The 22,101-nt window shown below is 47.1% G+C and overlaps 1 protein-coding gene across 2 annotated transcripts in view; it reads left to right on the forward strand.

The window, feature by feature from the left end:
• The window catches only part of LOC115175936 (poliovirus receptor), a 78,273-nt gene that overhangs the window by 20,300 nt on the left and 35,872 nt on the right, over window positions 1-22,101 (forward strand). The window contains exons 2-7 of one of the 2 annotated variants that reach the window (XM_029735589.1): window positions 8,186-8,295; window positions 8,613-8,856; window positions 9,147-9,446; window positions 9,887-10,004; window positions 10,615-10,763; window positions 17,530-21,583. In XM_029735589.1, the coding sequence (XP_029591449.1) occupies window positions 8,186-8,295; window positions 8,613-8,856; window positions 9,147-9,446; window positions 9,887-10,004; window positions 10,615-10,763; window positions 17,530-18,080 (1,472 nt within the window). In that variant the 3' untranslated portion in view covers window positions 18,081-21,583. Of the gene's footprint in view, window positions 1-8,185; window positions 8,296-8,612; window positions 8,857-9,146; window positions 9,447-9,886; window positions 10,005-10,614; window positions 10,764-17,529; window positions 21,584-22,101 lie in introns of those variants that run through there. The other variant, XM_029735590.1, reaches the window with a different exon arrangement.

The raw sequence follows: 22,101 nt of genomic DNA on the forward strand, positions 1-22,101 counted from the left end.
CCACTCCACAAATTTCTTGTTAACAAACTATAGTTTTGGCAAATCGGTTAGGATATCTACTTTGTGCATGACACAAGTCATTTTTCCAACAATTGTTTACAGACAGATTATTTCACTTAATTCACTGTATCACAATTCCAGTGGGTCAGAAGTTTACATACACTAAGTTGACTGTGCCTTTAAACAGCTTGGACAATTCTAGAAAATCATGTCGTGGCTTTAGAAGCTTCTGATAGGCTAATTGACATCATTTGAGTCAATTGTACCTGTTGATGTATTTCAAGGCCCACCTTCAAACTAGGTGCTTCTTTGCTTGACATCATGGGAAAATCAAAAGAAATCAGCCAAGACTTCAGAAAAAAAATTGTAGACCTCCACAAGTCTGGTTCATCCTTGGTAGCAATTTCCAAACACCTGAAGGTACCACGTTCATCTGTCCAAACACCATGGGACCACACTGCCATCATACTGCTCAGGAACGAGATGCGTTCTGTCTCCTAGAGATGAACGTACTTTGCTGCAAAAAGTGCAAATCAATCCCAGAACAACAGCAAAAGACATTGTGAAGATGCTGGAGGAAACGGGTACAAAAGTATCTATATCCACAGTAAAATGAGTCCTATATCGACATAACCTGAAAGGCCGCTCAGCAAGGAAGAAGCCACTGCTCCAAAACCACCATAAAAAAAGCCAGCCTATGGTTTGCACCTACACATGGGGACAAAGATCGTACTTTTTGGAGAAATGTTCTCTGGTCTGATGAAACAAAAATAGAACTGTTTGGCCATAATGACCGTTATGTTTGGAGGAAAATGGGGGAGGCTTGCAAGCTGAAGAATACTATCTCAACCCGGAAGCACAGGGGTGGCAGCATCATGTTGTGGGGGTGCTTTGCTGCAGGAGGGACTGATGCACTTCACAAACTAGATGGCATCATGAGGAGGGAAAATTATGTGGATATATTGAAGCAACAGCTCAAGACAGGAAGTTAAAGCTTGGTCGCAAATGGGTCTTCCAAATGGACAATTACCCCAAGCATACTTCCAAAGTTGTGGCAAAATGGCTTAAGGACAGCAAAGTCAAGGTATCTTATATCTTATAGAAAAGTTGTGGGCAGAACTGAAAAAGCGTGTGTGAGCAAGGAGGCCTACAAACCTGACTCAGTTACACTAGCTCTGTCAGGAGGAATGGGCCAAAATTCACCCAACTTATTGTGGGAAGCTTGTGGAAGGCTACCCAAAACGTTTGACCCAAGTTAAACAATTTTAAAGGCAATGCTACCAAATACTAATTGAGTGTATGTAAACTTCTGACCCACTGGGAATGTGATGAAAGAAATAAAAGCTGAAATAAATAATTCTCTCTACTATTATTATTCTAACATTTCACATTCGTAAAATAAAGTGGTGATCCTAACTGACCTAAAACAGGGAATTTTTACTGGGATTAAATGTCAGGAATTGCGGAAAATCTGACTAAATGTATTTGGCTAAGGTGTATGTAAACTTCTGACTTCAACTGTACATGGGTTAAGCTGCCTATTCTCATTCTAGTGGATAAGTCTCTTGCCCTTTAATGTAGTTCAACGTTTATCCTCCTGGGTTGTTTTCTTAACGTGATGATTGGCTGTCAATGGAGCCCAACCCCCACCCAACCTTCCCCTACACCGTTCTGTTTCTCACCCTCGCAAAGCTAGTTTATCATTCACCATATTTCTAGTTATAAGATTACATTTAGATTCAGGAATAAATACCCTTCTAAAACGCTGACTTTAATCCCTATCCAGATAGGTCTTTGCTCCGGCACGTGACAGGTATGCATTACACGACAGCCGGTAGAGCAGCATGTCCCAAACTCTGTCCCCAAGGGGTGCACCTTTTGGTTTTTGCCCTGGAGCTACATGGCTGATTTTCAAATAGTCAAAGCTTGATGAGATCCCATAACGTGCAGCCCTTGGGGTCCCCAGGACTGAGTTTGGGAAACGCTGCCATAGTTGACAAACACTCATTAAAACAACACATTTCACTGCACCTATCCGGTCTATGTGACAATACAATGTCATTTTTTTTTTTTTTTTTCATGTAAAGCCAAGGTGGAATTCTGGGAAGTGTAATTTTTGGATGGATTGTGGGACTTGGAGCCCATAGTCTGGGATTTCTGGTAAAGGAACCGGAGTGGGTGTCCTGTAATTGTGGTGGTGTGGCTTTTCTTTATGGCTTTGACATGTGGTAATAGGGAATATCTGGGTTTATCCCACCACAGGAAAAAAAGGCGTTGTCCAAACAATGTCAAATGTGCACAAAGGACTTCTCCCTTCCCATTTCTCCAGCTCCTACATATCTTTTCCCTTTCGTATTTGTTGCAAGGACGTAAGGAAGGCGTGACGCCCGTTCTCTCAACGGACCTCGATCAAAGACGTTTAATGGGCGTGGCCTGGCTTGTCGTTGACCACTCTTAACGGAGACGATTGTTGAAGTGCGACAAAGTCACCGGGCGCAACAATGTGCAACTGGACTTAAGACGAATGAAGTGCTTTTCTCTGTCGGCTGACACTCACTCGTTAACTTCCTGTGCTGTGTGCCGGCAGACAAGCGACTGTCTCTAATGGCGCTCAAATAAATATTGCGGCCCCGATGACCGACGCTGTGGAGTCCGTGGCAACAAGACGTCGACGAGGCTTTGAAATAATGGGGAAACTCGGCAATCCACCTATACCCTCCCTCCCTCTCTATCTCTCTGTCATTTCATTCCTGCCGCACCCTCACCCTCACCTCCTCCCCATCTGTTTAGTCCCCCCTTGGTCAGGTGCAGTGTAGATGTTGCTTGTCAATAATTGAAGAGGGAGCGCTCTCTCCTCTTAACCAGACGGATGAATTATTAACTGGGCAGAATGGAGCGCCAAGGCTGCAGGGCTGCGTTTGGGCTCTTTGTGAAGAGGAACGCTAAAATAATTGTATGTAGAAGTATGAAGACAAACATGTACATATTCTACGTCCACGTTCATGCATGTTTGATAAGCGTGCATCCTCTAACCAAATGAACAGCTTCTTTCCTTTCTGTGTGGAGATAGGCTGACTGTGTTTGGGGGGGGGGGGTGTATGTTAGCAGGTTTGTGAGAGGATGCGCTGAGGCCCCACATACATTTATCACAGGAGGGCTGGGGAGTAGAGCTGTAGCCGTGTGCTTGGAGAGACGTTCCACAGACGTGATGCATGGCTACCGAACCACTCTGGGTCCTCTGGGAGGAGGATTCACTCCGAGTGGAACACACTATATGCTATGCAGATCTTGCAATCGCCAGTTCTCTCACACACACACACACATTGAATCTTTTTTGTTTTCTCAGTATGTCTCTTTATATAGCTTGTGCACACACACACCATACATATCACCATCCTCCCTTTTACAAGAACAGGCGGGCGGAATAGGAAAATGAACAAGGTAGCAGAACGGCACAAAAAGAGGGGAGAAAGTGAGTCGGTGTGTACAAGCAGGAGAGAGGCTTCAGAGGGAATGGACGATGTGACAGGACATTGGAGGTAAAGAGAGACGACTTGAGACCCTGGGAGATAAAAGGAAGAAACGTGGAAGGGCGGTGGATGAAGAGGGGCACACTGACATGGAGCAAAGTGGTGGAGATGAGAGAGAGAGAGATGGGGACTAAGGGATTGGGGAATGCAGAGAAGATAGAAGGGAGCGCTACTTTGACCTTGGGAGGAAGAGAGAAAGAGCGAGAGGAGGGGGAGCGGAGGGGCTGAACAGAACGGAGGTAGAGCGGGGGAGAATTGGAGAGCGAGAGAGCTCGCCGGCAGTTAGCGACAGCCAGGGTTGAGAGGATCAGTCTGCTTAGTGTCTGTCCGATCGACAGGAGAGTCAGGGGGAAACGGCTGGAGGCACTCTGAGTGTGTGTCCCTCTGCGTGCGCATCATTGTGAGGTGTGTCTTTGTCCCTGCACGGTGTGTGTTTATTGAGTTTGTGCTCTGCCCATGTTAGGGTGTGCCTCGTGTGTTTGAATAGGAGAGAGAGAGAGGGAGGGGGAGAGAGAGAGTGAGGGAGAGAGCGGTATGACCCTAGCTGCCAGGGCCTAATCCTCTAGCATGGCCCATTTGGCTGTGATCAGTGTACCTGCAGAGCTAATGGATTCAGATATGGGAAGGGAGGGAGGGAGGGAGGGATGAATGGGCCAGCTCACCGGAGGTCTGCTTTAATATGGCAGAGATGTCATCACTGCACCAACGCTCATCACAGGGGTCAGTCACATAAAGAGTGGCGGGCGGGAAAAGTGCCTTTGCTTTCGACTCATTTCGTGTTCGACACATTCTGGGCTAAAGTACACAGCAGCACTCTATCCTCTTTCCTGCTTTCTTTTTTCATCTATTTTGGTGTTAAAAAAAAATATAACAGAGAGAAAAAAATAACAGAGTGCCCACATGCAACTCACCCATTCTCCCAGCTCACTCTGTAGTTTCTCTGCACCTATGCCCTCCACCCTCCTCTAGTACCGCCTCTGCAGGCCTTGGCTCTCTCTCTCTCTCCTCATCTCCATTTCTTTCTCTCTCTCCCCACTCTCTCTTTGTCTCTCCCCACTCTCTCTTTGTCTCTCTCCTCTCTCTCTTGCGCTCTCTCGCTCTCTTTCCCTCCCTCGATCTCTATTTCTCTCCATCTCTCTTTCCCTCATTCTGTTGCGCTCTCCCCTCCCTCCCTTTCTTTCTTTCTTACTCTTTACCTCCCTTTCCATCTTCCTCTCTCTCTTTCTTCTCTTCTCTTCTCTCTCTCTCCTCTCTCTTCATTGTGGCTGCCTGACAACTCAGCCAGAACCCGTACCTGTTCTTCTGTCTCCAATCCAGCCTGAAATAACACGGCTCTTCAAGTGCCTCCAGCAGAGCACCTCCTCCCTGAACCCTTGTTATTAATTTGTGTGCCTTCCCCACTTGCCATTTTCACATCATTCTGGCAGAAATCTCGGTAATTACGCCTATGCGCTTGACTAACTATATTTTCACTTGTTCGGATTGTTAAATGTCAAGGGTGCTCCGCGTACAGAACCGATCACGCATTTTTTTTTTAAACGAGCCGGACTCCAGGTCGTAAAGCTTCCTCGACTAATTTTTCCTCATTTCCACAGCTTTTTCTCTTAACCACATTTCACTTTGGCCAACATTGCCAAACGCTGTACATACGAGGTGAGCGTTAGTAAAATCCATCAGGCGGCAGGGGAAACTTACATGCGTGAAATCTGTAATTGGCCCAGTGTGGATAACACGACTGATTATGGCTGAGGTGGTAATTATTTTTTCTTTCCTGCTCACTGCTGCTTACAAGCCGGAAGATGCATGTGACGTTGGCTCTGCGTGTATTCCATAGGCTCAAGTCTGCCTGTTAAATCAGCCATGTGACAATAGGCTATCGCTCACTCCCGTTTGCTTAGTGATGTTAATGATCCCTAATGATTCCTGACTAATGCAGGGATGATCAAGGAATATTTCTGAAAAAGAATGTCGGCATGATTATAGTCTCACAGGACTATAGAATAAAACATTTATGATATGACGGTAAGAAGCCGGCCTAAGGATTTGGATTTTCTCTGGTCTTCTACATGTCTGTCAGCCCGTATTGAACTGAAGCACAGCTCTCCATCCTGATGGTGCGCTCACTCAGATCTAATACCTGTTTTCTGTTGACGCTGGAAGTCATTGTTTTTCAAAGGAACTCCTGTGGTTTCCATCTCCAAGCTCACACTGAAGTGCTTTGAAAGAAAGACGTAGAGAATCTTAAAACTTGCCTTCTCTTATTCATCTTAGCTTAGCCTGCAGAAGGCACCTGTTCAAGGCGATGCCCATGCCGGGTCTTTCATGCACAGCACCGCTGAGTATGCTCAAAGGTGGACTCGGCGAGATGACGTTGCAACGAGCGGCACCGCAGATATTGAGATGAGCGCGATGTAAGACTTTGCTCTCACACTGTCGCACAGAGTATCTGCGCACGTACACGGCTGCACTCCGCGCTGCTACAGTGTGGTAGCTACAGGATCAAAACGGCTGAGAAGTTTAGCCTCGCGCTTCAACGCTCGTAGTCGTTGTGGAAATGGACCCACTGTGTTTACTTGCAGTGGGTCCAAAAAGGTCATCTCGCTGAGTTGACCTTTTTTTTTTTTTTTAAAGATTCACAGTAGTCATACCTTGTTTATCTAAAAAGCTGACGTACAAGGAAATCAGTTTACTGGAAATCATAGAAAGCCATTAACAGGAAATGAGCTGGGTGGTAGTTGTGTGAGTCAGAGGCTTCTATTTTGATACTTCTAAGTAATTCTCAGTCTGGTGTGATGATGCAGGTATACAGTGCATTCGGAAAGTATTCGGACCCCTTGACTTTTTCCACATTTTAAGTTACATCTGTATTATAAAATTGATTTAATTGTTTTTTCCCCTTATCAATCTACACACAATAACCCATAATGACAAAGGAAAAGCAGGTTTTTAGACGTTTCAGCAAATTTCTTAAAAATATAATACTGAAATCCCAGGTCTGATGTCCTGAGCGCTCTGGAGCAGGTTTTCATCAAGAATCTCTCTGTACTTTGCTCCGTTCATCTTTCCCTTGATCCTGACTAGTCTCCTGGTCCCTGCCGCTGAAAAACACCCCCACAGCATGATGCTACCACCACCATGCTTCACCGTGGGGATGGTGCCAGGTCGCCTCCAGATGTGACGCTTGGCATTCAGGCCAAAGAGTTCAATCTTGGTTTAATCAGAACAGAGAATCTTGTTTCTCATGGTCAGAGTCCTTTAGTTGCCTTTTGGCAAACTCCAAGCAGGCTGTCATGTGCCTTTTACTGAGGAGTGGCTTCATAAAGGCCTGATTGGTGGAGTGCTGCAGAGATTGTTGTCCTTCTGGAAGTTTCTCACATCTCCACAGAGAAACTCTGGAGCTTTGTCAGAGTGACCATTGGGTTCTTGGTCACCTCCCTGACCAAGGCCCTTCTCCCCTGATTGCTCAGTTTGGCCGAGAGGCCAGCTCTAGGAATTGTATCGGTGGTTCCAAACTTCTTTCATTTAAGAATGATGGAGGCCACTGTGTTCATGCGCCTTCAATGCTGCAAAAATGTTTTGGTACACTTCCCCAGATCTGTGCCTCGACACAATCCTGTCTCAGAGCTCTACGGACAGTTTGTTCGACTTCATGGCTTGGTTTTTGCTGTGACATGCACTGTCAACGGTGGCATTTTATATAGACAGGTGTGTGCCTTTCCAAATCATGTCCAATCAATTGAAATTACCACAGGTGGACTCCAATGAAATTGTAGAAACATCTCAAGGATGATCAATGGAAACAGGATGCACCTGAGCTCCATTTTGAGTCTCATAGCAAAGGGTCTTAATACTTATGGAAATAAGGTATTTCTGTTTTTTAATTTTTTTATATATATATTTGCGAAAAGTTCTAAACCTGTTTTCACTTTGTATTTATGATGTAAAGTGTGTTGATGAGCATTTTTTAAATATTTTTTTAAATAAATTTCAGTATAAGGCTGTAACGTAACAAAATGCGGAAAAGGGCTCTGAATACTTTCTGAATGCACTGTAAGTGCTAAGCTGGAAAGGCTCTTTCTCATTCAGCAATGTGGCCAGTTTGGCACTTATGCCTGAGACAGAGGAAGCTGTTCATAACTGTGAATAATATCCTGAAACGGGATGGTTCATTTTGATCCCGGTGATTTAAGATGTCGTTTGGGGGAGGGGGGCGGCGGTGAGGTGCAATCCAAATAGTTACTGAGAAAGAAAGTCTCTAAATTGAGCTGATTGCTGCTTTTTTTAGTCTAGACGAATCAGTTTGACAGCCCCATTGTCTCTCTGCGGGGTGTGGGGGGGGGGGGGGCAGAGTCACTCACATATGCATTGCTCAATCACTCTACACTCGGCATTAGTATGAGTTGTTCCCAGCCACTCCTCACAATCACAGCGCTTGCACAGTTAGATGCACACCCGCTAAGACTCAGTCACCCTATTTGCCCACCCTTGTCGAGCTGGCTGGCGACATGCTGTACTGATCAATCTCTACTATACACTGGTAGTGGAAGGGGAGGTGGTTCTGTAAACCTGAGCCACAGGCAGAAAATGAGAGGCTGATGATGCTTATTTGTTTCTCTCTCTCTCTCTCTCTCTCTCTCTCCTCTCTTCATCCACAGCTGCTTCGTGTCAGCGGGTGAGGGTGGAGACGGAGGTGGAGGCGTACCCCACCGAGTCGGTCGACCTCCGCTGCCAGTTTGTCGACGGAGGAAACACCAAGCTCACACAGGTAACCACATATCGCTTGATGAGAGAGCCTGCCGTGCACGTCAGCCTTGGCGCGGAGAAAGACAAATATTGCCCTCCGATTTTCCTTGAAAAGGAAGAACAGTACTGTGAAGATGATGTTGTCTAGAGTTTTAATGTTGCAACAGTGTTGAAAACATTTCTGCATTGAAATTGTTGTCAGTGTGGCTGTTATTCTTTCTCTCCATATGCTATATCATACCTCTGGATCTGTGAAATCGACTGGACATGTGGATAGACTCTGTGCATTGACTGCCGTCCTGCAACCCTCTAATTCCTTGTCATTCCTCTTGGATGCAGGTGTCGTGGATATGGGAGCCCACGGAAGGCCAGCGGGACAACATTGCCGTCTTTCACCCCACATACGGCGAGAGCTTCCCCGAATCTCCCTTCTCTGGGCGTGTCCGCTTCATCCAAGGCACCTTGACAAGCCCCTCCATTACCATTACCAGCTTGAAGATGGCCGATGCCGGGCGGTACACCTGCGAGTACGCCACCTACCCCAGCGGCAATGAGCAAGGCACCACCAATCTGGTCATGCTTGGTGAGCAGCTGGTGTTTGTTTTCTGTCAGTCTGTGCCCTAATTGCACTCGGTGAAGAGAGGGCTCCGGTGCGATGACTAATGGTGTCCTCAAATGAATGCGGTGTCACGAAACGCATCAGTTCCAATGCACCCACCTTGTTCCATCCTCGCCAGCTGATTCGCCGCTGCCTTTCTCTTGCACTCTGTCTTCTATCCAACTCTCAGGGGGATCACACTTCCTGTATGTGCACAACAAACAAAAACTCACTCATGCATTCGCTCCCCATCTCTCCTCTCTCCTCTCTCTCAGCTAAACCCAAGAATTCGGCATCTCCCGTTGTCGTCCAAGCCAGCACCAGCGGCGAACCAGTGGTCGTGGCCCAGTGCGAGGCTGCCGACAGCAAGCCAGCGGCCACCATCAAGTGGATGGGAGCGGTCGGTGGCACTGAAAACACCACCTCCAAAAAAGGGCCGGACGGCACGGTGACGGTGAGGAGCGATTACCGCATAGTGCCCACGCCAGAGGACAACGGCAAGGAGGTCACCTGCATAATCAGCCAGCGCACCCAGGACAAGCCCCAGACCTTCCCCATGAAGCTGGCCGTCGAGTGTAAGCTTGAACGACTGGGTTTTGAAACCCCCGCTCCAAGAATGTTAACCCTCTGAGCCGAAGCCAAGGCATTACTCAAATAACTGTTTGAATAACCTTCTTATTCAACCAAGTGGGTAAAAAAAAATAACACTTAAAAAAATATAGGCAGTAGGTTTCAGGTCTCAGACAAGGTTGGGTTATTCATCACACAAGCATGGTTCACAACCTCCATTTCAGAAGCATGTTAGGGCTGCCCTGTGTTTTGTTTTAACCTAGCGTGGGACATCAGTCCCTAGTCATATCTCTGCAGTCCTCTGGCGGTAGTTTTCAGTTTCCGTGATGCTTTATAGGTCAACCCTTGCTGCGAAAATCTCTTCCACTTCTGCACCCCAGTTAGGTAATCAGTGTTCACTTGCAGTAACCTCCCTCCCCTCTCCTGTCTCTCTCCTCTTTCTCAGATCCCCCGACTGTGTCCATAGTGGGCTATGACAACAACTGGTACATCGGCCGGACCGACGCTGTCCTGACCTGCCAGGCCACTGGCAACCCTGCCCCCACCACCGTCACTTGGACAGTGTGAGTATCCCTTCCCATAGCTGTCCCAGACCTTTGGAGTATCCCTCTCACGACTGTCACAGACTTACGAAGTAACCGTTTTATGACTGTCCCAGACTTTTGGAGTATCCCCCCCAATGCAGTCCCAGACTTTTGTAGTATCCTTCCCCATTTTGGTCTTAATTCACCCGGAGATGGAAGAATGACTTTAGACAAAGTCTCCCCTGTCTCTCCCAGACAACAGGAGGAGTCAGTCAGGCATAAACAATCAATTAACAATTCCAGTCTGATCTGCTAGATTACCAATATTGCCCGTCCTCTGGGGCCCAGCAGCTTGCTTTTATCTCTTAATGGGGAACACAAGTATCTCTGCAGCAGTTAAATGGAAAAGAAAACCATATTTAATTTGTTTTTCTCTTCTTGTTGATTATTACCACATGGTCTTTGTTTCGTCTCGTGGCGCTAGACAGATGGCGGTTAGATGGATAGACTGTTGTTGCAGCCGACATTCTGCTCCTCCAGTAGAAGCTCTGAGTTAGGAAGGGAAATATGGAAGAGGAACGGGTCATATGGCTGTGGTTTCTCTCTCCTCTCTCTCACTCCTGTTTCCCCCTCTCCCTCCCACACACAGCATGTCAGGTCCTATGCCTGACACGGTGCAGATCAACGCCAACAAGCTGATCGTGCGGAAGGTGGACGAGGCTGTGAACACCACCTTCGTCTGCGAGGTGAAGAACCGGCTGGGAGTGAGCAAGCACCAGGTCACCACAGCGGTCATCGGTGAGTCAAACCCACTGAGCACGGGACAGCTGCCTCCCTACTCCTACTTAATGATACATACACACAATGATACAATCCCACCCACGAGCATATGTGCAACACAGAAAAACATTTGTGGACACACACACACACACACACACACACACACACACACACACACACACACACACACACACACACACACACTGGGATCAGGGCTAAACTCCTGCAGGCTGGTCTTTTCCATCATTTACACTGTCAGAGATGAACGTTCACTCACATTTAACTCTGTCATCTGCTGGGCAGGTAATTGGGTGACGGTTTGGCTTGTAGGGGTTCTGAGAAGGGTTATTTTATTCATGCGGAGAAATCAGTTGGTGTGAGCCAGTTTGCCGAGTGTTCTTTTCTCCCCCCCCCCCCCTAACATCCTCAGTGTAGGTCTTCCCCCCCCCCCCTTCACTTAAGAGTCCGCTCTTCTTCTGCATGCGCTTTCAACAGATCTTTCCTCTTTTAGAAATGGATGTATTCGGAGATGTGCTGCGGCGTCTCCTCTCTCGGCGCCCATGCGTTCACACATTGATCCAATTAACACGGAGCAGCCTTCCGTTGGCGAGCCTCGACTTTGTTACGTTGTGGATTCTGCCTGGTCAAAATGGGTGCCGACTTTTTAGATCAGTGACACCTGCGCAGTTAGAGCTCGTTCTCGCCAAAGACGACGCGAAAGCTACATTTAGAATCCGTGGGAATCCTTTTAGAGATTCTGAATTGTCTCCCTTTGAGAACAAAGGTGCTTTGTAGGCGCCACACTGCTGAAACGTGTGGGAGGTGGGGAAGAAGTAAGGCTCTGGTGCTCTAGCTGGCAGCGTTGCCTTGTGCCTACGGTATCAGGGCTGGCTGGCACTCCCACCAGCCCCACATCTTTGTAAGTATGGGAGAAAACAACCTGGTCCAACCTCCATTGACTTTGCCCTTGGCTTTGAACAGTGTTTCATCCCGTGACAGTGGGAGTTTTGTGTGCAGGAACACATTTGAAACGAAGCAACTTTGAAATGAAACCACTTTGTAGCACCAACCAAATCAGTTACCTTTTTTTTTATTTTCACTCGTGAATCCTGTTAAAAGCTCTCTTTGTTCCCTTTAACTTCTGATGGAAGCGCTGAGCTATTTATCTGTGGGCGGGGGGGCTTTTATAACACCCCTTTAAGGTTGGGTTTGTAACGAGGGTGGAGGGCACAAAGTAGGAGATGAAGTCCCTTCTCGGTGTTTTAAAAGAGGAGCGCTCGGTCACGAGTGAACGCAAGAACCGAGTTCTGCTGACGAAAGGGGAAAAAGCACCACTCTCTCGCTCGACACTTGCTCAGCGGGCACGTGCCAGAGATGGCGCGTTAGTGTCGACAAGGCGCCAGCTGGATCTGTCCGTGTAGGGGGAGAGAGGCAGAACGGGGGAAAACAATAACAGAAAAGTCCCATAGAATGCTGAGATGACTCCTGCTAAACCTTCAATGGCCTGGCAGGGTGTCGTGACCTCTCTTCTCTCCCCCCCCCCCTCCCCTAGTGGGTGGTCCAGCTGGCTCGGTTGTTGTCACTGTTCACTGGAACACTTCTGAAGGGATCAGAAGAACACACACACACACACCACTTCCTCAGGCAAGCCATCCGCTGGACCCGCACACAAGCCTCCGCAGGGACAGAATAATAAACCAATTTAGACCGAGGATATCCTGGCACTGAAATGTCTGCTGACATAAACCCGGGGCTAGTAGCCTACTGTATTGTAGCCTTCGTTCCGTTGACGTCCTCCTCGGGGCTGGACTGGCTGGAGGCCACTGGATGTTCCTCTTTTTAATAAATGCTCATATCTAGATTAATCCATCTCCATTGAGCAGATTTTGTTTCCCGCCTCACTTGTGGCCATGTTAAGGGGGTGCAGTGAGAATTGCCAGACCGTGAGGTTTCATCTCTGTGAGGGAGATGAGGAGAGAGGCAGGCACATGGCCACGGTGGCTTATCAGAGGCTGCCTCGTGGCGCCCAGAGAGAGGCTAAGTCTGCCCCCATGGAGAACCTGGCGGGAAGGTACAAATAAACAAGTTGGAGAATATCTACCATGAACATCTGCCCATTTGCAGAGCTAGTCCAATGTGACCCAGTAACCTTGCCTGAAGATGCGTGTTACAAAGAACTAACCCCAAATAACTAGCAAAATGTACAAACCTTGGACATCAGCCCTCCAGCTGACTGGGTTATCTTGCAGAGCTTAAAGGGGTAGTGTGATTTTATTTTTATTTATTTTTTAATCGAGGAAAAGCCCTTTGGGTAGGTTCAGAGTCAGATGAACTCATGGATGCCATTTTTATGTCTCTGCGTGCAGTTTGAAGGAAGTTGAAGGTAGTTTAGCTAACTAGCACAATGACTAGAACTCTACTGGAACAGCTAGCATGCTCATCAAGATCATATGACTCTGGGTAAGTAGAAAAAAGGCTTTGTCGCCAAAATGTTGCACTATCCCTTTTAAGCTCTGCAAGTTAACCCAGTCAGGTGGAGTGCTGATGTCCAAGGTTGGTCAATTTTAAAAATGTATATAAAAATATATATTTTACCTCCTTGCCAAAACACAATGAATGATTGAATGAAGCCTGAGGCGTATCTGACTAAGAATCTGAGTATATATTTCCTAAATATTTCTGATAGCGATGTGTGTGGTTCAGTGCATTACTTACTAGTCAGGAAGACTTTGTTTGACTTTCATTCAAATGTCAACAACCACCCTGTGCTTCCTTCTGAACTGGGGCCACGTTCTCAATCAGGTCCTCCACCAACCCTGCCTCCAGTAGCAACCTGACTTTCTCAGGAGAGACCCCCTCCCCAATTCCGCTCTGCCTCCGCCGTTTGCCGTCGAAGGACGACCGAACGATACGCCTGCTTTGGCATTCCCGTGCCAGGCGTCTAAAGACCCAAGAAAGGGGCAATGATTACCTTGCCTGTGAGCGGCCGCATTTCAATTTGAATGATAAAGTCTAATCCCGAACGCTTTGCCGTTGCCTTAACCGCTCACACGCTGCCGTTTTGTGCCTTTGTCATCTTCCTCATTTTTCCTGGGTTATAAATGCAACTGCCCTGACCCAGCACAAACAAGCTCCCCTATCTGCATAGCCTCAGGCTGGAGGAGCGCAGCTCTGTAATCCTCCAGGGTCATGAAGCTACCTTTCAATTAGCCAGAGGGTTAGCTCTATGGCACAGCAGATGACTATCTGGCTCAATAATCCCCCATCATTAATCAATGGGAAGCCAATGGCAGACCGAGTGCCCTAAATCCTTTAGACTAGTACTGGGGATTGCTTTTCCCCCTCTACCCTAGCTTTGGGGCCTCCTCACTCTGTTCTGAAAGAATGAAGTTGAAACCACACATTTATTTCTCCCTTCCTTCCTTCCTTCCTTCCTTCCTTCCTTCCTTCCTTCCTTTCTCCCTTCCTTCCTTCCTTCCTTCCTTTCTCCCTTCCTTCCTTCCTTCCTTTCGCCTTCTCGCTCTCTCTCTCTCTTCAGTTTCCCCCCCATGAATGACTCACGGAAACACAGAATACCTCATTTTGAGGCAGATTGCTACATTGCTATTAACTGTGTCGGTTTGTTGATCTCTATCAACAGCCGAGGTCTGGATTCAATCATCGCAGCAGATTTGTCCAACTTAAAATTGGTCTCAAAATAAATGTGCCTGTGTATAGTGCAGTCTTAGCACAGTAGTCACAGAGCTGATTGAGAATCAGTCCTTTATCTAAAAATAGAGACATTCACGTTATGAATTTGAGTCTTAAGACAAGCAGATGCTAACGTGTATATTATGTATGCGCTGTAGAATTGGTGTCTAAATAAGCCTGGTGGAGGGCTCCCGAGTGGCGCAGCAGTCTAAGGCACTGCATCTCAGGGCTAGAGGCGTCACTCCAGACACCCTGGTTTGAAATCCAGGCTGTATCACAACCGGCCGTGATTGGGAGTCCCATAGGGCGGCGCACAATTGGCCCAGCGTCGTTCGGTTTTGGCCGGTGTAGGCCTAGTTAAATAATTTTAAACACATTTTTAAAGAAAAAAAAGCTTGAAGCTAAACCGATCAGATGTGTTTAGACGGAAACCCCATAATATTTGACGGACTGCTGAAGGTTTATATTATCCAGTATGCGGCGTATACACATGAACAGGGTGTTTAGCCTTTGCAGCGTGTTTACATCTAGCCACATACCACCAGACACGGTGAGAATCAATACCGATCCAGATTCACCCATCTCTGCTTACAGCATCTCTTTGTTTTTCCGATGCAGTCATTTCTTTTCAGTAACTCCTAGCAGAGGCTCATTTCCTCCAGGCTGACATTGTTGTGGTGGTGTGTCTGAGTGGGAGGGGCTCTCTCAGTGCTACACTAGTTTACCCCTCCCTGTTTGTGTGTATCGACACATCCTAAAAGCAGCCAGCAAGTCCACTTAAGAGTACTTGCCAACTGGGTGAATACAGTGTTACTGCTGCATAGAGACTGCAGCTGGGAAGAAGGCGTGGTGAATGAGGAAGCAGAGTGACTAAGGGGGGATGTCACCGAGGGGGGGGAATACCTCCTAGCGTTCCTCACCTCTGTAGGGGGGCGAGGGAGCAGCTCAATTAAATTCAGAGAAGAGACAGCTGTGTGTGTGGTGTGAGAAAGATAATTAAAGAGACAGCACTGTGTGTGTGTGTGTGTGTGTGTGTGTGTGAGCGAGGCAGAGACTGGTGTGTGTGTGTGTGTGTGTGTGTGTGTGTGTGAGAGAGCGAGGCAGAGACGTGTGTGAGTGAGAGAGAGAATTAAAGAGACAACACAGTGTGTGTGTGAGCGAAGCAGAGACGTGTGTGAGTGAGAGAGAGAATTAAAGAGACAACACAGTGTGTGTGTGAGCGAAGCAGAGACGTGTGTGAGTGAGAGAGAGAATTAAAGCGACAACATTGTGTGTGTGTGTGTGTGTGTGTGTGTGTGTGTGTGTGTGTGTGTGTGTGTGTGTGTGTGTGAGAGAGAATGTACTTCTGAAAGGACATGGAAAGGTTCCAGGTGAAACGAGGGTGAAGTAGTAGCTGTTATTCAGTAAGGCCTCTTTTCTCTGCTTTAGTTTCAGCACATCTGCCTGGCGTTCTCAGAAATAAATCATTTAGAAACTCGATATCCGAAGAGAGAGACGGGGGATTAAATTGGCTGTGGACTAAAATGGAGGAGTAAAAAATAAATGTTGTGTGTGCGAGACTTTGTGTCCGCTCCCGTATGGCTGAAAAGAAAGCGAGGGAATTGGAGTGATTGAGGAAATGCCTGGCTCGCTTCCGAGTAGAATCCTTGAATGTGAAATGATTGAGATTGTCATGGAAACACAGGAGACTTTCAGGGAAAGGGAGAAGTTGGGGTTGATGGGACAGGAGATTTGAGGTGAATGTGCATGCAGAGGTTGAGAAGGCGCTGACTCCCCCCCCCCCCCCCCCCATTGACAGAGATCACACTGGCAGCAGAACTCGGTACATTCACGCTCCACGCATTATCTGGAGGGATTTTAATAGACGAGTGTTAAGTGCACCAAGAGTGTGTCAACCGTAGGTTTTTATTGGATATTTACAGTTCTATACATATGGGTACTTTACCTGTACTGTACGGCGAGAACCTGAAATCCCACTCATCATTGTTTTCCACATCATCCCACATCCATGTTATTTTCCCTGCCTCTTTCCTGTTCGGAGAATCTCTTTCTTGTTTGCCAATTTGTGATTCTCCGAAACAGGAAAAGATTGTTCAGGTATCTGCCGTTGTGCTCCTCTTCCCCTAATCTCTCTGACGTGACAGTAAAAGATTGTTCAGGTATCTGCCGTTGTGCTCCTCTTCCCCTAATCTCTCTGACGTGACAGTAATGTAGGCGGTGATATAAGCTCGATGTGATCATTTTGACCCCTTTCCGGTTGATTTAGTCCTGACTCCCAACTACCCCTGTCCTATTTCTCCCTGTGCCGTGGCTTTGACGTTTTCGTCTCCCCATACCCAGAATTAGATCTAGACATCAAGGCCTCACGTCTCCTAAGCCCTCTGTCTTGGCAGGGCATTCCAAGCTGCCCTGTATGAGGTCGGAGTTTGGAATGGATCAAACTGCAGGTGGGCTCCAGCCTCTTATAGCGTCATGTGGCTCTGTTGAGTTGAGTTCCTCCATTGGACTGGTTCCTGGTTTACAGTGGGGGAGCGCTCATAGCCTGGGGTTAAACTAACTGACCCATTTGGTGCTTGGGGGGGGCAGTATGTTGATGTATTTCATCATGCATGACCACAGTGCTAGTCATTACCACTTCTGTAGTCCCCTTTCACTTCCTTATCTCTGTCCCTGTCCCTCTCTCTCTCGTCTCTGCGTTGTTGTGCTCGATGTACGCCTCGGTCAAAATCTCAGACCCGGGATTCGTCACATCGTGGGTCACACAATGTGTTCCTCATTTTTGTTTCTCTACCGAAACAAGAGTGGACCGGCTCAAACTTGGCTCACACCAACCATACTAGGACCGTAGAAATGGGCAACGGGGGGCTGCAAAAAAACTGCAACTAAAGGGGAGGAATCAATTCCAGTCAAATCGCTACAACACTGATCGAGACACCACCACCTCACTGACCGCATCTCACCAGGAGAGCACCAGAACAACAGTACTACTCCTACGGAAAGAGGCCCGTTTAAAAACCAACCAACCCCCCTCCCTTTCCTCCCCCCATTTCTTTCTCTCCCTCTACCTTTTGCTCCCCTCCTCCCCACTCTGCAGAGGCCATAGTGGACCCGTCCAACGCGGGTGTGGTGGCGGGGGCTATCATCGGCAGCCTGCTGGCCCTGCTGCTGGTCAGCGCGCTGATTGCCGTCCTGGTGACCCGCAGTCGCCGGCAACGGCGCGGCTACCCTGGCAACGGAGAGCCAGGCACCTACGGGAACAAAGCCCGCCTCTTCGGCGGAGCTGGCAACAAGAATGGAGGCACTGGGCCCAACATCAACGGGCCCATCTATACCTACCGCGAGAGTGACCCCGGAGCGCTGGCGAAGGTCAACGACTTCCACGGCCCGCCAGGCTCCACCCCCACCGCCCACGACATCCTGCTGAGCAGCGAAATGGATGAGGCGGAGCGCAGGAAGTTCGACGCACTCGACGACAGCCTGGAGGAGGAAGAGGAGCGCTACGACAGCTTCAGTGTGGGCATGGCGCCATCCTACCACATCCACCGGCGCGACGATGAGATGGGAGGGGTCAGCATTTACCTGGATGACGACATGGAGTCACAGCGGGATGGGTCGGTCATCTCCCGGACTGCCATCTACGTCTAGAGAGGGGCGGTCAACCAACAGGGTCCAGGAGGGAGAGCTGAGGACAGGGAGGAGAGTCCACCACCAACCTCCAACCACGTCTCTGGAATGATACCAACAACCACCCTTCCCCTGCATACTATAGACACATGCTTCGCTTATGATTATTTTCTATTAAAAGAAATCACTACAGAAACAAAACAAGGAGTTGAAATTGATCTGTAACTGATGGACAAGCAGAATGATGACTTGAGTGCGCTGCTGAATGACTAGACGTCTCGAAGTCAGTCTACCCCAAAAATTAAACGATGTATCTCCTCTTCAATGCTGCTTACTGCTCCATTTCATTTCAGCTTAGCAAGTGAAACGTGAAGAATGGCCGCGCGACTGCATTAGTAGCCAGCTAATCCACAGGACTGCAAACATCGTAAAGGCTTTTTCTTGGTAAGGAAACGTACCATTCAATGTCACCTTCATGGTAAAACTTCAGACGCATTCATAGACGGTCACACCTAGTTCTATAACCACTGCTACTGCTTCAAGATGTCCTCCAGTGAACCAGCGGTGTAGAGGGCAAGGAACAAAGCTGTAACTTGCTTAATGTGCATCAATCACAGGCATTCATACACAGTGTTATGTAATGGTCTTTGTATTATCAAGATGTTTGGGCCTTAAGGCCTCGTTGAAGCACATTTGGTTTTACTGACTATTAGGCAGAGGTTCGTCCCACCAACTTAGTTTCCAACTTCATTTTCATGCACTTTTCCTTCTTTCTAATGGCTTTGTGATTATTTTCTTTTACATTTGGGAGGCCGGTGACATGGTAGACCAAGCTGGGGGTGGGGTTTGAACGAGAGAAGTGGAGCGACCAGATCCGTTTGTTTTGTTTTTTTTCCACCTGAATGTTGGCTCTGTTCATGTTGGTGGAATGTCACTGCTAAGCAGGGGTCAGCGGGTCAGCTGGCACCGTCCGAGGTGTGCTAGCCTACCATGCTTAGGGTCCAAAACCAGCTTGTCTAGTTTGCCTAGGGACAGATAACAGACCCACTGACAGATGGACAGGCACACCCATCTCTAACTGGGCCTCCTGCTCTGCCTGTCAGTTTGACCAATTAGAAGGGAGCACACTCCATTTCCCCGGCAAGTCGATCAATGCACCGTCTTTTTAATGGCAAAGAGATGTTTCACCGCCGACGCTCGAGGATCAGAGGCAGAGGCGGAATATTTCCCTCTCTGTTTTTACCAGAACAAGCTGTTCCTACCCCGCATGTTTAATTCAGGAGTGGAAGAAGCATAAAAGTGTTGCGCGTTATCTTGTGCGGCGGAATACAGGGATAGAGAGAGAGGCTGATATCCGGCTGTTATTGAGTACTTGTGCGATTTAATCCAGTTAAACCAAGCTGCACGTAAAACTGAAATTATGAAATTTTGCTCCCGAATACAGTAGGAATTATGAGGTGGTATGAGGTAGACCGTCTATGATCAATTATCTACTTAGACTTAGAAATATTATTTTCTTTTTTAGCAGGGCGGAATACTTAGTAGAGTTTATTTTTATTTTTTTTACTGTATCTCTCTCTAATCTCTTCTGGCCTTCTAAGGGGGCAGTAACACATTAAATGTGACTGTGTGTGGGGGTATTTCTGACCATGTGCGAGGCCCATTAGTTCTAAGCCTGGCCGGCATATGTGTTTTCGACTCCTGAGTGGACCGAATTTGACTCTCTGCCAGACCTGGAACGAGGCTAAGGAGCTAACCCCACCCGCAGTATGTTCCACTGTCGGATTAGCGGCGTACACTTTAAAGCAGCGGCCGCGCGTGGGTGTGCTGACGAGTGTGTCAATTGTGCAAGGGTGTGTGTAGCGCGATTGAACAGATTTGTGTCGGCGAGTGGATTTTGAGTTGTGTGTGTGTGTGTATCCCACACGCTGATTCACCGCGTAATAGCCCAATATTATGCAGGAGTTGTTTTGCATAATTTCATACATATGGATTGCTAAGCCTATCATGATTTTATCTCGGAGTCATTCATCACTCATTTCATGCACAGTAACCTCACTGATGAAGGGGTTTGGGGACGGTGATGGGAAACTGCTTAGCACGAGGACCAGCATGGACATGAATATTTCACTGGCGGAGCTGGAGTGACTCTAAGGGCCTTTGGAGTGGTCTCCTGTGCCACCCCTGACAGATGAAAACTTGATTGGGTATTGGTATCCGGGCTGCTGCTCTGAAAACATTGTGTTCGACTCCTCCTTTGCCTTTGATCACAGATTCATATCACATTATCAGATCATCACCACTGTGTCCAAATGAATGGTTTGTTTTCCTTATGTTTTGTGCGAATGGATATAAGCATTTTTTTTAAATGAAGAAAAATTACAGTCTTGTGTGAAGTGTTGGTTGTGTATTTCTTGATGTAAAATATCCATTTAATGAAGTAAGTGTGTATTTATCTTCGAGACTTCCTATAAGAAATGTTATTTAGAAGTGCTGTGTAGATTATGGTAAATCGGTCCATTATCACAGACTACTATTATGGGAATTGGTTGGAAAATAACCAATGACTAGGGTCATTTTGTACTGTAATTACATGTGTGTCAAGGCATGTATCTTGTAGCCTACTGGTACATAGAGGTACATTATATTATCGAGGGCCTTGAACTCCAAGCTGTTCTCACCATCTTCTCCACACAAACACTCTCTCTCTCTCTCACTCTCTCTCTCTCTCACAGGTAAACTCACACGAGAGCATATAATCACCCTCTCTCAGAAGATCTGTTTCACCCATAGAATGTGTGCGCACGCACACACACACACACAAATATCTTTCCCCGACCTGACACACACCTTGAGTGCAATGCCTCCCGTTGGGCTCCATCATCATTGTCCATCTCTACAGAGGCTTAAAACCTTTAATTCCCCATTTCCCTGTTTTTAAGAAGTAAACCCAGCACCAATTTCACATGGAATAAAAAACAAAGTTCCTGGGATACAATTACTCTCCCTGTCTAAGGGCAGTGGAGGTGGTCATTTTAAAAAGCCTAATGGGTCACGACAGCCTACAATTCATGTCCGACTCTAATGTCAAGACAACCAAACAAAGCCTTAAATTCACCATTCCACCACGTGCAGTATTCCCTGTGTCCCTCGTGTAAATAGTATAAATAAATCGAACATAACGAGCAACATGCATGACTAATTGATGTGGTCATGTTAGCCCAGTTGCTGGCATAATAAGAAATTCATTTTTTTCGGCTAAATTCTACAGTGGGGTATTTATTTTATTTATTTATTTTTTCTTGTGCACAATATTGACAGGATTATGACCTGGAGAATATGACTAATATTAAAATGCTCCTATATTCTCAGATGTTTGTCTCTCTCTCTCTCACTACAAGCTGCTAGTATAACGATGTTCTCTGTATCACCATCTGACATTGTGGGTGTTTCGTTCCAGTTTGTTCTGTCACATTATTTTTGTATTCTGGTGTTATTAAAGTATGATGGATTTGTAAATATGATTTTGAGTCTTGTGTGTGACATTCAGACAGCGTAGTGGTCCGTCTGTGAATTTGATTGTGTATGTAACATGTATATCGACAGTGTTTTGCTTTAGACCTTGCGGTTATTAGGTCTGCCTCGATATAGAACTGAAACGATTCGCATTATTACACCAGTGGCGGCTCCTCAGAGAAAGAAGGGAAGGACCATCCTCAATGAATTTCAGAAAAAGAAAATAGTGAAACATAAAGTTTATCCTTTTTAAATTAAACTAAATATATTCACGTGGCCAAATAATTTATTAAAACACAGTTTTGCAATGAAGGTCTACAGTAGCCTCAACTACACTCTGTAGGGTAGCACCATGGTGTAGCCAGAGGACAGCTAGCTTCCGTCCTCCTCTGGGTACATTGACTTCAATACAAAACCTAGGAGGCTCATGGTTTTCACCTCCTTCCATAGACTTACGCAGTAATTATGACGACGTCCTCCAACCGATCAGACCTCTTGCTGCATGAACTGGCATGTTGTCCACCCA

The sequence above is a fragment of the Salmo trutta genome, chromosome 36 (assembly GCF_901001165.1).
Source record: "Salmo trutta chromosome 36, fSalTru1.1, whole genome shotgun sequence".
Taxonomy (NCBI): Eukaryota; Metazoa; Chordata; class Actinopteri; order Salmoniformes; family Salmonidae; genus Salmo; species Salmo trutta.